General features: G+C 44.0%; 1 protein-coding gene across 1 annotated transcript; it reads left to right on the top strand.

Annotated features, from left to right (window-relative positions):
- Window positions 1–6,933: 6,933 nt before the first annotated feature.
- Window positions 6,934–13,388, top strand: LOC143956392 (uncharacterized). Its single transcript, XM_077466608.1, has 7 exons — window positions 6,934–7,019; window positions 7,662–7,981; window positions 8,209–8,334; window positions 8,466–8,544; window positions 8,661–8,749; window positions 8,882–9,044; window positions 11,494–13,388. Exons 2-7 carry the CDS (start codon window positions 7,907–7,909, stop codon window positions 12,675–12,677), a joined length of 1,716 nt encoding a protein of 571 aa, XP_077322734.1. The 5' UTR covers window positions 6,934–7,019; window positions 7,662–7,906; the 3' UTR covers window positions 12,678–13,388.
- Window positions 13,389–18,828: the final 5,440 nt, after the last annotated feature.

Here is an 18,828-nt window from a genome sequence, read left to right as displayed (position 1 = left end):
AGGATGGTTTTGGTAGGGGCCACGTCGTGCCGCCCGACAATAAACTGGGGGCCGATGCATGGTCGAGTCTGAGCCATCTGGAAGGATGCCCCTGGTGAGATTGGGTGCTGCCTGGTCGGATCCAGAGGGTTGGGTTCCTGGCCTCTGGTCTGGATTGGGGTAGTTCTAGCCCCGGGCAGTTTTTCGGAAAGGAAAACCGGCTACTCCCTTGGTGGGGGGGAGGACCGGTTGGTACATCCGAATATAATTAGGAAGGAGTGATGGGAGCGACGGTGGAGCCTGATGGTAAAGGGCTCTCACCAAGCTTCCTGATCTTCATGCCTTCCTGTCCGGGGTGGGGGCTGCTGTGGTCTGGACCGGGGGTTGGGGGCGGTCTTGAAAGCCTATGGAGTATGTGCCCCTGGAGTGGCAGTCCGGGGGTGCCTAACAATCACTGTGAGTGAGGGTCACTTTGATTTTGGGCACCATGGTCACTGCACCATGACACGCTTTTTTAGCACCTGCCTCTTGGGCCGGGCCTTTTGGCTGGGACCAGAGGAATTTTTTATTCCTGGTCGTTGTTTCACACAACGACCACCTTTTCACTCTCCTCTCCACTATCCCTTCCCCACTTTTTATTTATTTTCAGTGTGTCTTGTCACGTCTTGTTTTGTCACTTTGCATGTTTGCTGTGATGAGTAGGGTCACAGGTTCTAGGGCCTGTCCTGAAAGTCTGGTGTGGGGGTGGACATGGCCTTCTGGCTTAGTTCACCCTCTGCCTTAGGGTTTGGGGTCTTCCTTCGGGGGAGCCCTACCTAGTATTTGGGTGGGTCTGTTTCGGCAGACCTTCCGAAGAACGGGGTCTGACTGGTTTCGGCCAGGAAGACCAAGTTTTAAGTGTCCTTGTCCCTGTCAGGAGCCTAACACCCCGGGGGATTCAGGACAAGGTCCTCTGATTTTAGAGGATTTGTGTACCCGTCTGCACTTTTTTGTGTCATTCTTTATGTGTGTGCACATTTTTTATGCACCGGGTGAAGTTTTTTGGAGTGTGTTTTGCACGCCACTGGCTTTCAAAAAAAATAAAAATCCTATGGTAATACCAGGATGTCCTCTAGATAGTGGTTTAGTCTGAGGCCTTTCACACTCAGATATATGATAAGTGGTAGCAGCATCTTCATGAAAGTTCTTGGAGCCATGGAAGTTCCAAATGGGACACACACAAACTTAATGTAACATCCCAGATGCTTATGGAATTGTAGATGTATTGCACTTTGAGTGGATTGGAGAGATCCACTGGTAACTTCCAGTTCCCCAATCCCCATATACATAGCTAGCATTATGGATTGAAGGCATTCCATACGAAAGGACCAGATGTTAATGCATCTGTTCAGGGTTGCGCTTCTGAAAATCAATCAATTATTGTGTGTATACAAATGTGACACCATCCAAGGGTCCCTTCTCATAAAAAACATCATACGTAAATTCACATATATTTGTATACTTAATAAAAGTGCAAAAAATAAATGTCCCAAAAATTCACTTACACTCAGAAAGTGACTGAAAACATTCAAAGTCCTCCTGCTGGTAAGTGAGCCCATTATCCAGGTGCTGTAAACCTTTATCAATGTGCATCACCCCACACGTGATTCTAGGTGGTCCCTCATCTTTAAACATTGACCTATAAGTTATAATAGGTCAATAGGCATTTTATACCCTTCCCCTTCCCTGGGGATTTAATTAAAAGCCTCTCAATGGTCCCGGGTCGCCTTCTCTCTTTCACCACTCATAAGGTATCTGTGTCTTTAAGATTTTCTATGTCACTGTTGTTGTTATGTATCATAAAATAAACTTATAAAGTATGTGAAGTAAAGATTCCTGCCGCTGGACTGCAATGCTAAGCGTCCTGTCGCACCTCCGGTGTCCTGGCTCTGATGTCACCTGGCTCCTCCCCACATGTATCATCACAAATCATGTGACTTCATCAGGGACTCCTGCAGACAGATTGTGTCTCTAATCCACCTAGCAATGGAATTTTGGAGGCAGAAAGGCCCTTCTTGGAACCCCTGTATAAAACTAGGAGTTGAGATTTTTTTCTAAAACCTCTGGTAACTTCCAGATACCTAATTAGACATCTCCTAAGGCAGTGATGGCCAACCTTGGCACTCCAGATGTTTTGGAACTACATTTCCCACGATTCTCATGCACTCTGCAGTGTAGTTGAGCATTATGGGAAATGTAGTCCCAAAACATCTGAGTTGCCAAGATTCACCATCACTGTCCTAAGGTCTAAATAGCTGAAACGCTCCTCTTCCTTGTTCTTAGGGTTACTCCGAAAACTGAGTAACACCCCCTCTTGTGACCTGTGAAAGTTATGCCCTGTACACACGATCGGACATTCCGACAACAAAATCCATTAAACTTGTCTTGCACACACACGGTCACACAAAGTTGTTGCAAATTCTGATCGTCAAGAACGCAGTAACGTACAACACGTTCGACGGGACTATGAAGAGGAAGTTCAATAGCCAGTAGCTTCGTCTCGTAATTTTTTCTGAGCATGCGTGGCACTTTGTGCGTCGGAATTGTCCACACGCTATCTGAATTTATGCGATCGGATCTTGTTGTTGGAAAATTTTAGATCCAGATCTCAAACTTTGTGTGTCGGAAATTCCGATGGAAAAAGTCAGATGGAGCCCACACATGGTCGGAATTTCCGACAACAAGATCCGATCGCACATTTTCTGACGGAAAGTTTGACCATGTGTACGGGGCATTAGACACTACTTTGGGTAAATAGAGCGCCCCGGCTTTAAAATCACTCTATCCTCTAAGACGGGTTCACCAAACTTTCTAAACAAAGGGCCAGTCTACTGTCCTTCAGACCTTAGAGAGCCAGACGGTGTCCAGTGGGAGTAAACAATGCCTGATCTTTAGTATTAGGGGGAGAAATAGTTGGTGTCATTGTGAGGAATATTTCCTTATCGTTGGTGTCAGTGGAAGGAATTATGCCCAATTGTTGGTGTCCGTGGCAGGAATTATGCCTCCAGGGCCGGATGAAGGCAAGCAAAAGGCCCAGGGCGGCAGTTTGGAGACCACTGGTCTATGATGACAAGAAAAGGATCTTTACAAGACAGGGCTTGCGTGTCTGCAATTCTCCTACCAGAGGGCACTGCCAGTAAAAAAAATATCTTAAGTGCCAAAACCCTTAAATCTGACTCTATCAGGGGTTCAAAAGTCATCTTAGTAAGCAAATTTTACACCAGTGACAAATCCCATGGGGGGAACAGACCTAATCACCCAAGGTGTACACTGTACTCTAGCCATAAAAAAAACCTCTTGACCCATTGATCCTCAGTTAGCCTTGAGTCCAAGAAGACCGAAAGGGCCACAATCGGCACCTTAAGGGTGCTGGTAGAAAGGCCCTTTTGGACTCCCTTCTGAAGGAAGTCCAGGAAAGCTGGCACAGAGAAAGAATGTTGCCCATTCTTCCTTTGCCAGGTTCTTAAAGTCTTCCAGACTTTGCTGTAAATCTTCCTGGTTGATAACTTGTGACTCTGGAGAACTGTGTGAATAAATCTATCTGAAAACCCCGTTCCAAGTCATCAGATGGAAGATTTAAGGACTTGGTGCAGGACAGGACCCTAAATCAGCAGATCCTACCAATCCAGTAGTGACCATGGGAGGAAGGGAGGGGGGAATCTGACAGAGAGATCAGCGCAATAAACCAGCTCCTCTTGGGCCACCAAGGAGCTATCTATATCACATCTGTTTGTTCCCTGATGATTTTCCTGATCACCAGTAGGGACGGGCGAGCGGTTCAGCCCAAGCATAAGTTCGGGCCGAACTTTGGTTGTTCGGCCGTTCGGCGAACAACGAACATTATGCAGTGTTCGTGGCAAATTTGAAAGCTTTGGAACACTGTTAGCCCTTGTACATATGATCGGAGATTCCAACAACCAAATCCGTCGGATTTTGTCCGACGGATTTTGTCCGAAACTGTTGCATACACACGGACGGACGAAGTTGTCGGAAAATCCGATCATTCAGAACGTGATGACGTTATTTCGTTATGACGGGACTATGTTCAGGCTAGTAGCCAATAGCTTTGATGTAGGAATTTGATCTGAGCATGCGTGGCACTTTGTCCGATCGGAATTCTCTACACATGATCGGAGTATGTCCGATCGGAGCATTTTGTCGTAAAATATTTCCGGCAAGTTGGAAAATTTGGTCCGACGGATATTCCGACGGAAACAGTCCGATGCAGACCACACACAGTCGGAATATCCGACAAAACGCTCCGATCGGACACATTCCGTCGGAATCTCCGATCGTGTGTACAAGGGCTTAAAGTCTACAGGACACTAACATGAAAAACCAAAAGTGCTAATTTTAAGGGCTTATATGCAAGTTATTGTCATAAAAAGTGTTTGGGGACCCGGGTCCTGTCCCAGGGGACATGTATCAATGCAAAAAATCTTTTTAAAAACGGACGTTTTTTTCGGGAGCAGTGATTTTAATAATGCTTAAAGTGAAACAATAAAAATGAAATAAACCTTTAAATATCATGCCTGGGGGGTGTCTATAGTATGCTGGAAAGTGGTGCATTTTTCCCGTGTTTAGAACAGTCTGAGAGCAAAATGACATTTCTAAAGGAAACAAAAGTCATTTAAAACTAATCGCGGCTGTAATGAATTGTCGGGTCTCGGCAAAAGGTATGGAAATTAAGGGGAACCTTGCGCTAAATTTAAAAAAATGGCGTAGGGCCCCCCCCCCCAAATCCATAAATTATTATCTGATTACAGTATCTCACAAAAGTGAGTACACCCCTCACATTATTAGTAAATCTCGTCATGGAGGAGTGGAAGAGGATTCCAGTGGCAACCTGTGAAGCTCTGGTGAACTCCATACCCAAGAGGGTTAAGGCAGTGCTGGAAAATAATGGTGGTCACCAAAATATTGACACTTTGGGCCCAATTTGGATATTTTCACTTAGGGGTGTACTCACTTTTGTTGCCAGCAGTTTAGACATTAATGGCTGTGTGTTGAGTTATTTTGAGGGGACAGTTATACAAGCTGCACACTCACTACTTTACATTGTAGCAAACTGTCATATCTTCAGTGTTGTCACATGAAAAGGGTGAGATACCCACGCCTCGTTCTAAGGTAAGTATTTCATAATGAGCTAGTGTGCGCTGCCTACTAGCTCATTATACCCTTGCCTTACAGATTTTTTTTTTTTTATTTTTTTTTTCTTCTGGCGGGTATACAACCGCTTTAAGGGGATGTTTTTTGTGTAGAGTCCAGGTCCTACTGTAGCGTTGTACATTTTTGTACAATTTACCATAATAGTTTTTTTGAAAGCATTACATTATCCAGCACTTCAGAGATATTTTTACGGAGGATATTTTTTTCATCAGGTCTAGTTTATTGTTGAGGTGTCACAGGGATAGTGAGGGACCAATGGGATCAAAATAAGCAACTCGTAACACTAACAGGAAAAAAAAACGAATGGGCAATAGTTTTTTTCTCAAACAATAGGTGCTGGAACTTAACCACGGCCCCACAAAACCCCTCCCCCTACACACACCCTCCAAATCATATCAAGTGACTGCCGTCCCTCTCTGCCAATACCTTCACTGGCTTCCCCTACCCCACCGTGTAACATTCAAAATGCTGACCATAACCTACAAAGCCATCCACAACATTGCCCCCATCTACATCACCAACCTGATCTGCAGATATCACCCAAATCGTCCCCTCCGCTCCTCCCAGGACCTCCTGCTCTCTAGCTCCCTTGTTACCTCCTGTCATGCTCGCCTACAAGACTTCTCCAGAGCCACTCCCTGCCCCAGTCTGTCCAATCAGCCCCTACCCTGCCCACCTTTAAGAGATCCCTGGAAACTCATTTATTCAAGGAATCCTATCCCACACCCACCTAACAACTGTCCTCGAGCCACCCCCCCATCAAATCATTCCCCACATCTATGCCCTTGTACACACAGTCAGACATTCCGACAACAAAATCCGACTGATTTTTTCCAAAGGATTTTGTCTGAAACTTGTGTTGCATACACACGGTCGGACAAAGTTGTCGGAAAATCGGATCGTTCGGAACGTGATGGCGTTTGTATGTTACGACAGGACTACGTTCAGGCTAGTAGCCAATAGCTTTGGTCTCGTAATTTGACCTGAGCATGCGTGACACTTTGTACGATCAGAATTCTCTACAAACGATCGGAGAAAGTCCTGTCGGATCATGTTGTCAGAAAATTTTATATCCAGCTCTCAAACTTTGTTGGTCGGCCATTCCGACGGAAAAAGTCAGATGGAGCCCACACACGGTCGGATTATCCGACAACATGGTCCGATCGGACGTTTTCCGTCAGAATTTCCGACCGTGTGTACAAGGGCTATTACCTTTTGTACCAGCACCCCCTCCCTTTAGAATGTAAGCTCTACGAGCCGGGCCCTCCTGTACCTTTTGTATTGTACTGTAATTGTGTAGTCCCCCCTTATACATTGTAAAGCACTGCATAAACTGTTGGCGCTATATAAATCGTGTATAATAATAATAATATAATAATAATAAAATAGTGGGTGTGTTCAGTGAAATTTCACAAAAACAGTAGGAGGGTCTTAAAGGGGCATTAAATACCAGGATTGCATTACATACAGAGTGCAGAGCTGTCGCTTGTAAACACAGAAACCAGACTTCTGTGTTTACAAGTGATTGTGGTGAGCCTAGTTCCCCCTGAAAAAAAGCCCTGGAGGTAGGTATAATCTGTATGTGTAATCATACATCCAACCTAACAGAAGTATGCGCCACGAAAAACAACAGGTTGCAGATTTAATAATCTCCACTAGGCGGAGCCTAACTTATGCTATGTGGTCACAGACAGGAAGTGATGTAATGTTCAGACAGGATGTAGGAGAGGGTAACACAGGAAGTGATGTTAGGCATAGACAGGAAGTTCTGGGTGAGAGGGGAGTTTTCAGGAAGTAGAGAGGAGACATTGCTGGAAGTGGCAGCAGAGGAGGTAATAAGATATAATTTTATACTTACACCCAGTAACACCCCCCCCCCCCCTCCGTCATGTCCGTCCTCTTCCTCCATAGTCACTGTGATGTCTTTTATCTAGAGCAGACACTACATACATAGCTGCCAACTGTCCCTGGTTTGGAGGGACTGTCCCTCATTTCTCCTTATTTTGGTCTGATCCATATAATTGTATATAAACTTTGTATCTTTAAAAAAGTGTTCCCCAGCGCTAAACCTTTCATCCAATTTCTAAATTGCTGCATTTGTAAATGTAAAAAGCCAATATAAAGGAATAGTAATGGTAAAAAAAGCACTTGTAGATTTAATTAACATTTTTTTTGGTTACTATTCCTTTAATGGGGTGTGGCAGGGGGCATGTCCTATGCCTACATACATTTGCTAGTAGGTGTCCCTCATTCCCATCTAAAAATGTCCGGATGTATGCTACATATAGATAGAGGATTACAGTCTAAATATAGAACCATTTATCCCACTGTCCATCCAGAGCCTCTGGTTTATAGACCGGATACATCCTAAATATAGAACCATTTGCCTAACTGTCCATCCAGAGCCTCTGGCTTATAGAACTGTCTATGTCCCCAAAGGGGATTTCACTCACTTCTTGTTCTGTCTCATACAGGTCAAATGAACAGTTCGGGGAAATCTCCCTGACGAGGGAACAGGCAGAAAAACAACCTCCATAGGAGTTATACCCCTTATCCAAAACTAAAATAAGAAGTTTGCCAAGAGTTTCAATGAGGTAGATGAATGCGACCCGCAGTATGGAATATTAACCCATTTGAGATTTAAGAAGACTGTCTTTAGTCATCCCAGTACAGATGATTATCAGATTATCTCCAGAGAGAAGAGCCTGCTGAAGATCATATGATGACCATAATGAGTACGGAGAAGAGAATACTAGACCTCACCCTGGAGATCATCTACATGCTGACTGGAGAGGTGAGGAGGATTCTGGGAGTTCACATGACATCACGGTTATCTCTATTAATAAAACACAAACCTGACCGGAGAGGTGAGGAGGATTTTGGGATCATTACACAATCATATTTCAATTTATGAAACAAACAACAGATAATATGAGGTGACCTGATTTGGGGGAGATTCTGGGTGTATCACAGCCTGAACTTCATGTAATCATTAACATTTCTCATGATATCTCTTGATAGGATTACATGCTAGTGAAGAAGACATCTGGGGGCCATAGACACACCACTGTACTGTCTTCTGAGAGGAACAGCAATGAGAAGATTCTAGAAGTCATCAAGAAGATCACTGAGCTGCTGACAGGAGAGGTGAGCGGTGGTGGGAATTCTGGGACATTATCCAGTAACAGACAAGGGATGTGTCTGGATGGTGACTGTATCATTGTGTGTGTCAGGTTCCTATAAGGTGTCAGGATGTCACTGTCTATTTCTCCATGGAGGAGTGGGAGTATTTAGAAGGACACAAGGATCTCTACAAGGACGTCATGATGGACAATCAGCCGCCCCTCACATCACCGGGTAAGAGGAGACTTTATTGTAAAGGAGAGAGCAGTACGGAGGCTCCACCTAGATCCCCCATCATCTGATAAACACATAGAAACAATGTATTCAGTCAGTGTGTGTGTTTCCTACAGATGGATCCAGTAATGGGAACCCACCAGAGAGATGTCCCCATCCTCTGTATTCCACACAGGAAGATCATAAATATGCACCCTGTTATCAGGTTGGTTGGATGGAACATCTAGAACATGAATGTGACTGAACAGTAAAAGACAGTGTGTAAACCCTACAAAATATTTTATTTATGGTCTTGCATCATAATAACCTCTATTTGTCAACCATTTCCTTGGTTTAGGGTGACGATCTGATAGATATAAAAGTTGAGGTTAAAGCAGAGGAAGAAGAGACATACGTGAGGGGCCATCAGTCCTTGGAAGAGGGCACCACGATGATGCCAATTAAGGATGAGGAATCCTTTCATGTCATGGTGGACAATCAGCCGCCCCTCACATCACCGGGTAAGATGAGATTCTACTGTAAAGGAGAGAGCAGTACGGAGGGTTCACCTAGATGACCTTAAAATTCAGAAAGTATTGCAATTTTCTTTTTGCTTGGAGCAAAAATGTTAGATTATTAACAAAACTTACCAGTCTCTGGTAGGATGAGACTAATATACTGTATAATTGTGTGACAAGACGAGTTGAAGATGCCAGTTTTATATGAAAATCTTAATCTTACCTACCAGAAGAATTCTACCAGAATAATGAAGTTAAATAGCTACATAGGTTAAAAACAGACATAAATCTATCAAGCTGGACCAATTAATATTTATCACACTACCAATCAAATGAGGAGGAGATACTGTACATCATATGAAAGGTCCATCTCCATTCCTCAATATAACGTCATGTTCCCAACAAATGAGGAGGAGATACTGTACACCATATGAAAGGTCCATCTCCATTCCTCAATATAATGTCATGTTCCCAACAAATGAGGAGGAGATACTGTACACCATATGAAAGGTCCATCTCCATTCCTCAATATAACGTCATGTTCCCAACAAATGATGAGGAGATACTGTACACCATATGAAAGGTCCATCTCCATTCCTCAATATAATGTCATGTTCCCAACAAATGAGGTGGAGATACTGTACACCATATGAAAGGTCCATCTCCATTCCTCACTATAACGTCATGTTCCCAACAAATGAGGTGGAGATACTGTACACCATATGAAAGGTCCATCTCCATTCCTCAATATAACGTCATGTTCCCAACAAATGAGGTGGAGATACTGTACACCATATGAAAGGTCCATCTCCATTGCCCAATATAACGTCATGTTCCCAACAAATGAGGAGGAGATACTGTACACCATATGAAAGGTCCATCTCCATTCCTCAATATAATGTCATGTTCCCAACAAATGAGGAGGAGATACTGTACACCATATGAAAGGTCCATCTCCATTCCCCAATATAACGTCATGTTCCCAACAAATGAGGAGGAGATACTGTACACCATATGAAAGGTCCATCTCCATTCCTCAATATAACGTCATGTTCCCAACAAATGAGGAGGAGATACTGTACACCATATGAAAGGTCCATCTCCATCCTTCAATATAACAAATGAGGAGAAGATACTGTACACCATATGAAAGGTCCATCTCCATTCCTCACTATAACGTCATGTTCCCAACAAATGAGGTGGAGATACTGTACACCATATGAAAGGTCCATCTCCATTCCTCAATATAACGTCATGTTCCCAACAAATGAGGTGGAGATACTGTACACCATATGAAAGGTCCATCTCCATTCCTCAATATAACGTCATGTTCCCAACAAATGAGGAGGAGATACTGTACACCATATGAAAGGTCCATCTCCATTCCCCAATATAACGTCATGTTCCCAACAAATGAGGAGGAGATACTGTACACCATATGAAAGGTCCATCTCCATCCTTCAATATAACAAATGAGGAGAAGATACTGTACACCATATGAAAGGTCCATCTCCATTCCTCAATATAACGTCATGTTCCCAACAAATGAGGAGGCGATACTGTACACCATATGAAAGGTCCATCTCCATCCTTCAATATAACAAATGAGGAGAAGATACTGTACATCATATGAAAGGTCCATCTCCATTCCTCAATATAACGTCATGTTCCCAACAAATGAGGAGATACTGTACACCATATGAAAGGTCCATCTCCATTCCTCAATATAACGTCATGTTCCCAACAAATGAGGTGGAGATACTGTACACCATATGAAAGGTCCATCTCCATTCCTCAATATAACGTCATGTTCCCAACAAATGAGGAGGAGATACTGTACACCATATGAAAGGTCCATCTCCATTCCTCAATATAACGTCATGTTCCCAACAAATGAGGAGGAGATACTGTACACCATATGAAAGGTCCATCTCCATTCCTCAATATAACGTCATGTTCCCAACAAATGAGGAGGAGATACTGTACACCATATGAAAGGTCCATCTTCATTCCTCAATATAACGTCATGTTCCCAACAAATGAGGAGGAGATACTGTACACCATATGAAAGGTCCATCTCCATTCCCCAATATAACGTCATGTTCCCAACAAATGAGGAGATACTGTACACCATATGAAAGGTCCATCTCCATTCCTCACTATGATGTCATGTTCCCAACAAATGAGGAGGAGATACTGTACATCATATGAAAGGTCCATCTCCATTCCTCAATATAACGTCATGTTCCCAACAAATGAGGAGGAGATACTGTACACCATATGAAAGGTCCCTCTCCATTCCTCAATATAACGAGGTCATCAATGTACAATCAGTGGTATCTCATGTATCATAGTTGGTTTGGTGTATTGTACTTAATCTGATCTGTTTTAATATTTTCATATAGTATTGGTGACTGTAAAATGTGAATTCCTTTATATTTTAAATTTACAGATGGACACCATGTCAGGAATACTTCGGAGGGAGATATTTTTTCATCTCCGGATTACGATGCAGAAAATAATGCTGAATATTCTCGTGAAATAAACCAAATGAGTCAAATTCTACACCACAGACCATGTCATGTGGAGACATCAATGGATCCCTCTAATCCTGAGGAATCTTCTGACCAATCACATCCTGTTACTTCAGACATCCATCTCCATTCTCACAGTGCAGATCCATCACCACCTCCATCTATACCCAAGGAGTCTTCTCTAATCCATGAAGGATTTCCCACAGGAGAGAGTTCATTATCTTGTTTGGAGTGCGGGAAATGTTTTAGGACAAAATCTGAACTTCTTCTACATCTTAAAACTCACACCAGTGTGAATTTTTCATATTCAGAGTGCGGGAAATCTTTCACAGAGGAAAGCGAGTTTCTTACACACCAGAAAAGTCAAAAGGGTGAGAATCCCTTTTCTTGTTCAGAGTGCGGAAAACACTTCACTAGAGAAGCAAGCCTCATTATACACCAAAAAAGTCACACGGGTGAGCATCCGTTTTTATGCTTAGAGTGCGGGAAATGCTTCATTAGAAAAGCAAACCTCGTCCGACACCAGAGACTTCACACAGGTGAGCGTCCTTATTCATGTTCAGAGTGCGGCAAATGTTTCTCTCGTAAAAGAGACATCGATTTACACCAAAGAATTCACACAGGCGAGAAACCCTTTACATGCTCAGAATGTGGGAAAACTTTCACTCAAAAACCCAACCTTCTTTTACACCAGCGAATTCACACGGGTGAGCGTCCGTATTCGTGTTTAGAATGTGGGAAATGCTTCAATCAAAGAGGACTCCTTCTTAGGCACCAGAAAATTCACACTGGCGAGCGTCCGTTTTTATGTTCAGAGTGCGGGAGATGTTTCATTCAGAAAGTAAGCCTTATTACACACCAGAGAAGTCACACAGGTGAGCGTCCGTATTCCTGTTCAGAGTGCGGGAAATGTTTCGTTGACAAAGGAATCCTTCAGACACATGTGAGAAGTCACACAGGTGAGCGTCCGTATTCCTGTCCAGAGTGCGGGAAGTGTTTTGCTGACCAAAGAACCTTTTATAAACACCGGAGAACTCACACAAAGGACACCCATATGCATATTTCGAATTTGGGAAATATTTCACCCAGACAGGACATCTAATTGGACATCAGAGATCATGTCTATGGGAATGTTCGACCATTCTTCCAGAAGCGCATTTGTGAGGTCAGGCACTGATGTTGGATGAGAAGGCCTGGCTCGCAGTCTCTGCTGTGGTTCATCCCAAAGGTGTTCTATCGGGTTGAGGTCAGGACTCTGTGCATGCCAGTCAAGTTCCTCCACCCCAAACTCACTCATCCATGTCTTTATGCACCTTGCTTTGTGCACTGGTGTGCAGTCGTGTTGGAACAGGAAGGGGCCATCCCCAAACTCTTCCCACAAAGTTGGGAGCATGAAATTGTACAAAATGTCTTGGTATGCTGATGCCTTAAGAGTTCTCTTCACTGGAACTAAAGGTCCAAGCCCAACCCCTGAAAAACAACCCCACACCACAATCCCCCCTCCACCAAATGATTTGGACCAGTGCACAAAGCAAAGTCCATAAAGACACAGATGAGTGAGTTTGGGTTCGAGGAATTTCACTGGCCTGCACACAGTCCTGACCTCAACCCAGCTCTGTGCAGGTTAGTCAAGTTCCTCCACCCCAAACTCACTCACCCGTGTCTTTATGGACCTTGTTTTGTGCACTGTGGTATCATGTGACCGCAAGGAAATTGAGGGGGGAGGGGATTTGTGTTAGGAGGTGGAATTTGGGGGGCAGCAGTGTAAATTGTTCTAGGAGGGGAAATTTGGAGGGGTGTTGGGAGTGGTGATTTAGGGGGATATGTGCTAGGAGGGGATCTGGGGGGCTAGTGCTAGAAGAGGTGATAGGGGGAGAGGATTTGTGCTAGGAGGAGAATTTTTTTGGGGGGGGAGGTTATGCTAGTAGGGATGATTTGGGGGGGGGGGTGATTGTGGAGGATTCGTGTTAGAAGAAGTGACTTGGGGGGGGGGGGGCGTTTGCGCTGGGAGGGATTTGGGGGATATGGGATTTCAGCAGGGGTCCGACTTGTACTGGGATTAAAGGGAATTTATGCTTAGGAGGTAATATTCATGCATATCAATGCCCAGTTTTTTTGGGGGTTTTTTTGGCGGGTGGGGCATTTTCTGACACATAATGCTCATACATCTTGAGGGGGGGAGGGCAGTTTGCCATGTTTGCCCTGGGGTCTAGGTGATCTCGCCCCGGCACTGGTGGTATATATAATCTGTGTGAGTTTACAATAAGGTGAGTTCCAGTTTGCACCCAAGCCAGTGTCCTCTAGTTCTTGTGTGCAATATTTCGCTATAATACCAGGCGGAAGCACCCAGGCTGGACGCCAGGCATTCCGTCACAGTAATCAATTGTATCTATGCAATAATTCTGACTTTGTACTGTATTTTTCTTACATTTTCAAATAAAAAATTCAAGTTGTAAAAAAAAATTTTTTTTATTAAACAATAATGTTTCGAAAAAAAAAAAAAACATCAGCTGTAAATAGTTAAGGGGGAAAAGGGGAAGAAGGAGTTAATTAGGGCTGATTAAGGTAAATTAAGTCTTAATAAGGGTTTAAATAAGAACAAATTTTATTTAACAAAACCAAAAACTTTTTTTTTTTTTACTTTATATTGCTTTTTCATATAGAGTTTGAATCCTTTGATCTGCAGATGAATGAAACAGAGTAAATGCAAAAGTGGCAATGCTACTTTGTAGCTCTTTATCCAGCATCAGAAACATGTTTACAAACACTGTGCCAAACAGTCCGTGTTTGAAAGCATCAGCTATTATATTTACACAAGCAACTCCCGGCTGTCATTTTGACAGCTGGGAATTGCCGGAAGGTGCACGGTGGAGAGCGACAATGATCAGAGAGTACTACACATGTTGATTCGTAGTTTAGTTATGTTTGGATAGGCGGGTACACTATATTACCAAAAGTATCGGGACGCCTGCCTTTACACGCACATGAACTTTATAGGCATCCTAGTCTTAGCCCATAGGGTTTAATATTGAGTTGGCCCTCCCTTTGCAACTATAACAGCTTCAACTCTTCTGGGAAGGCCGTCCACAAGATTTAGGAGTGTGTCTATGGGAGCGTTTTGACCATTCTTCTAGAAGTGCATTTGTGCGGTCAAGCACTAACTCCGCTCTAATTCTTCCCAAAGGTGTTCTGTCGGGTCGAGGTCAGGACTCTGTGCAGGCCAGTCAAGTTCCTCCACCCCAAACTCGCTTATCCATGTCTTGCTTTGTACACTGGTGGGCAGTCATGTTGGAACAGGAAGGGGCCATCTCCAAACTATTCCCACAAAGTTGGGAGCCATGAAATTGTCCAAAAAGTCTTGGTATGCTGATGCCTTTAAGAGTTCCCTTCACTGGAACTAAAGGCCCAAGCCCAACCCCTGAAAAACAACCCCCACACCACAATCCCCCCTCCACCAAATGATTTGGACCAGTGCACAAAACAGTTCTCCTAGTAAAAGCACCTCATACAGTACACAAAAACACTGGCTAGGCACATGTTTAACCCTTTGATCGCCCTAGATGTTAACCCATTCCCAGCCAGTGTCATTAGTACAGTGACAGTGCATATTTTAAGCACTCATCACTGTATTAGTGTGACTGGTTCCCAAAAAAAAGTGTCAGAATGTCTGGCGCAATATCGCAGTCCTGCTATAAGTCGCTGATCACCACCATTACTAGTAAAAAAAAAGAATAAATAAAAATATCCCATCATTTGTAGATGCTATGACCAATCAATATATGCATATTTTTACAAAAAAATTTGTAGCAGAATAAATATTTTTTTAATTGTTTGTATTTTTTTGTTTATAGCACAAAAAATAAAACGTAGAGGTGATCAAATACCACCAAAGGAAAGCTCTATTTGTGTGAAAAAAGGACATACATTTTTATTTGGGTACAGAGTCGCACGACTGCGCAATTGTCAGTTAAAATAACGGCAGTACCGTATTGCAAAAAATGGCCTGATCATAAAGGGGGGGGTAAATCTTCCGGAGGTCAAGTGAGAAACTACACATTTTTACAAAAAAAAAGTGCCTTTAAGAAGAGTGGTTAAAATGAAACATGCAAAACTCCATTAAAAACACACACACACAAACACACACACACACACACACACACACACACACACACACAAACACACACACACACACCATGGTTCCCCAATAATTTTGATCTGACATTGATTTTAAGGGAGAACTGCATGCATGCAGTCTTTTTTTTACACATGTGATTAGTCACATTGATCACCTGGTACAGGGCCAATTTCATTGGTTTTGTACCCAGTCATGTGATGCAGAGTCAGTCTGGAAGTACTGTGGAGAAGTAGCCAGGACGGCTAGTGAAAGGGAAAGCCTTCAGCCAGGTGGGTTGGCAGTGCCAGAAGAGGTGGTACTGGGAGCAGTAGCCACAAGAAGGACAGCCAGAACCAAAGACCTCTCTTTTTGCTACACTACCAAGGGGCCCGCGGTCCCTGCCTGCAAAGGACATTCACCAGGATCCAACTGAGTGTGTGTTGGATCAAACAATCAGTGCTAGCTGGTCCTGGGAGTTGTAGTTCTACAAGCAAGTCTGTGCTGGAGGTAGGTTTAATCCCTCTATATATAAATCAAAAAATAATACAGCGCTATCAAAAAATAATCCAATGTGTGAATAATTCAAATTAATTGTGGATAACTTCACCAGGAAATCGTGACAGTTCAGAAAAACACCTCCACCTCATAAAATGGCTTACCAGCTCCTGAGACCTCCTATTACGGGAGGTCTGAGACACTTGTGGCTATATACCCAGCCAGGGCCTTTGATCATCCAGGGAGATTGCGCTATTAAGCCTCCACCGCCCAATGGACTCCATCACAGAGGGGTTCCAAGAATAAAAAAGATGTTGCACTTACATCAATGTTCGTAAAGCTCACAGATAAAAAACAAGCCAGCCGGCTCAAAATACAGCCCGTGTTCCTGGACTGGCGCAAACACGGTGACGTCAGCATGTTGCTCCTCCCTATGCGTTTCGTCACAAGTGACGTCATCCTGGGGCACATATTTAAACAACCCAGGGTCACTTTACAGTATGTTATCGCTCATATATATTGTGGATGATCCTCAACAGTCACATGTGAAAGCATCCAGCAGCGCATATAGCAAGCTTAATTCAGTCTCTCCCCACCCTGGGTCATTAGTACTCTGGTTTTGGTTTGCCTTAGGCTGTCTGTTTCACTGTTCCTTGCAGATAGTCCCTCTGAGATAGGATCACTGCAGACACCTCTAGCTGGGTACACCTCTCCAACATCCTCCACTCCGGGGAATGCTTGGCCTGGCCTAAAAGGTCTTTTGCAATCTGCCCTAGCCTCCACCACCATGAAGGTCAGGAAGTCTACAGCTGGCTCTTCTGGGTGCGGGTCGACCTCTCCCTGCCCTCCAGCTCTGTCCAGGGCCTCTACTTGCTGACTGCGTCTGCTGAATGGTGGGGCTCTCTGGCTCCCTTGCCCCAACTGCACTATGGATCCTCCCAACCTGGCTTATATGTGGGCACTGACTTACCCATTTCATCACTACAGGAGGGCTCTAGCTAAAAGGGACCTAGCACCTGATGGCCCAAGTCTCTGTAACAAGACTCTATGCTGGAACAGAGCCACCTGGTGGCCGACTAGCTAACTGCAACTGCTTAAGGCCTGATATTGGGGAGTTATCACTTCCTGTCTATACAAACATTTTCAGAGATAAATGAGCCCTAAATAGCATTAGAAACCCCAAATCTGAATAAGAAAACGGAGTGGCAAATGGGGTTTCCTGAGCATTCGCAGCTCTGCAACATTATCTCCCAGTTAGAGTTGTACCTCTCGTTACAAGCAACCCTGGCCTTAACTTCCCTTGTGCCAAGGAAATATACCTGGGGGGTGCTTTAAAGGGGGCTTCTAGATATCGATAAGACCCCCTCAGACATCTATATCCACTGAGCCATGGATGTGGGTGTGGCCCTTGTTCTCAATAAAATGGCACGGTGACCCTCCCAAGAACGATATGGTTCTAGAAGGTCACGGTATCCCTATTCCTAGCTAATTAATCTGCATGCTCGTGTAATACAGGGGGACCCGACCATCTTTTTTTTTTCTTCTTAAAGGCACTTTTTTGTAAAAATGTACACCGTTTCTCTAACCACTTGCCCTCTGGAAAATCCTCCCCTCCCTCTGCGTCGGACAATTCGGACACTATTTGACACTTTGTGGGAACCAGTGACACTAATACAGTGATCAGTGCTAAAGATATGCACTGTCACTGTACTAATGACACCGGCTGGGAAGAGGGATAACATCAGGGGCGATCAAATGTATGCCTATGTGTTTTTTGTGTGCTGCTTTTACTAGGGGAAGAGATAGATTTGATTCCCTGCTTGGCAGGGAAACAAAATCCATCCCTTGCCTCCTGTCAGAGCGGAACTCTGTCTTGTTTACATAGGCAAAGCTCCATTCGGAGTCTCTGCCTAACGATTGGCGGGTGCCGGAGGACATCGAGTGCCCGGCACCCACAGATCACCGTCTGCTGTGGATTATCACAGCAGATGAGGCCCGCTGGCAACGCACACACCCCCTGCAGGAGGAAATGCCTGATCTTATATATATAAGTGAACCTGCGCAGAGCTGCCACCCTGTAGCAGTAAAGACCGCTATAAGGCAGTCAGCAAATGGTTAAAGACATACATTATACTATCAAAAGTATTAGGACGCCTCCCGTCACACACACATGGACTTTAATGGCATCCCAGTCTTAGTCCGTAGTGTTCAATATTGAGTTGGTCCTCCCTTTGCAGCTATAACAGCTTCAACTCTTCTGGGAAGGCCGTCCACAAGGTTTAGGAGTGTGTCTATGGAAATGTTTGACCATTCTTCCAGAAGTGCATTTGTGAGGTCAGGCACTGATGTTGGATGAGAAGGCCTGGTTCGCAGTCTCCACTCTAATTCATCCCAAAGGTGTTCTATCAAGGCAAGGGCAGTACTCTGTGCAAGCCAGTCAAGTTCCTCCAGACGTAATCAATATTACAAATGGCGAATATCATGACATAGGGACTCATAAAAACTCAGCGAGGAAAAACAAGGACTGAGATTCATATACTCAATACAATGTGGAGATGTTACTTATTTATGACTGAAATGTACAGACAGGAAGTGGTATCAAGTTCAGACAAGAAGTGATGTCATTCCCAGACAGGAAGTTCCG

The sequence above is a fragment of the Lithobates pipiens genome, unplaced genomic scaffold (genome assembly GCF_037356315.1).
Source record: "Lithobates pipiens isolate NorthernLeopardFrog02 unplaced genomic scaffold, aLitPip1_a1.2 Scaffold_35, whole genome shotgun sequence".
NCBI classification, from domain to species: Eukaryota; Metazoa; Chordata; class Amphibia; order Anura; family Ranidae; genus Lithobates; species Lithobates pipiens.
This window is presented reverse-complemented; position numbering and strand designations above follow the sequence as displayed.

Excerpts from the sequence above, each read along its gene's own strand:
- LOC143956392 (XM_077466608.1), top strand. The coding sequence starts at position 7,907 with ATGATGACCATAATGAGTACGGAGAAGAGAATACTAGACCTCACCCTG. Across the intron at positions 8,335-8,465 it reads CTGAGCTGCTGACAGGAGAG|GAGTGGGAGTATTTAGAAGG; the intron begins GTGAGCGGTGGT and ends TTCTCCATGGAG. Across the intron at positions 9,045-11,493 it reads GCCGCCCCTCACATCACCGG|ATGGACACCATGTCAGGAAT; the intron begins GTAAGATGAGAT and ends TTAAATTTACAG.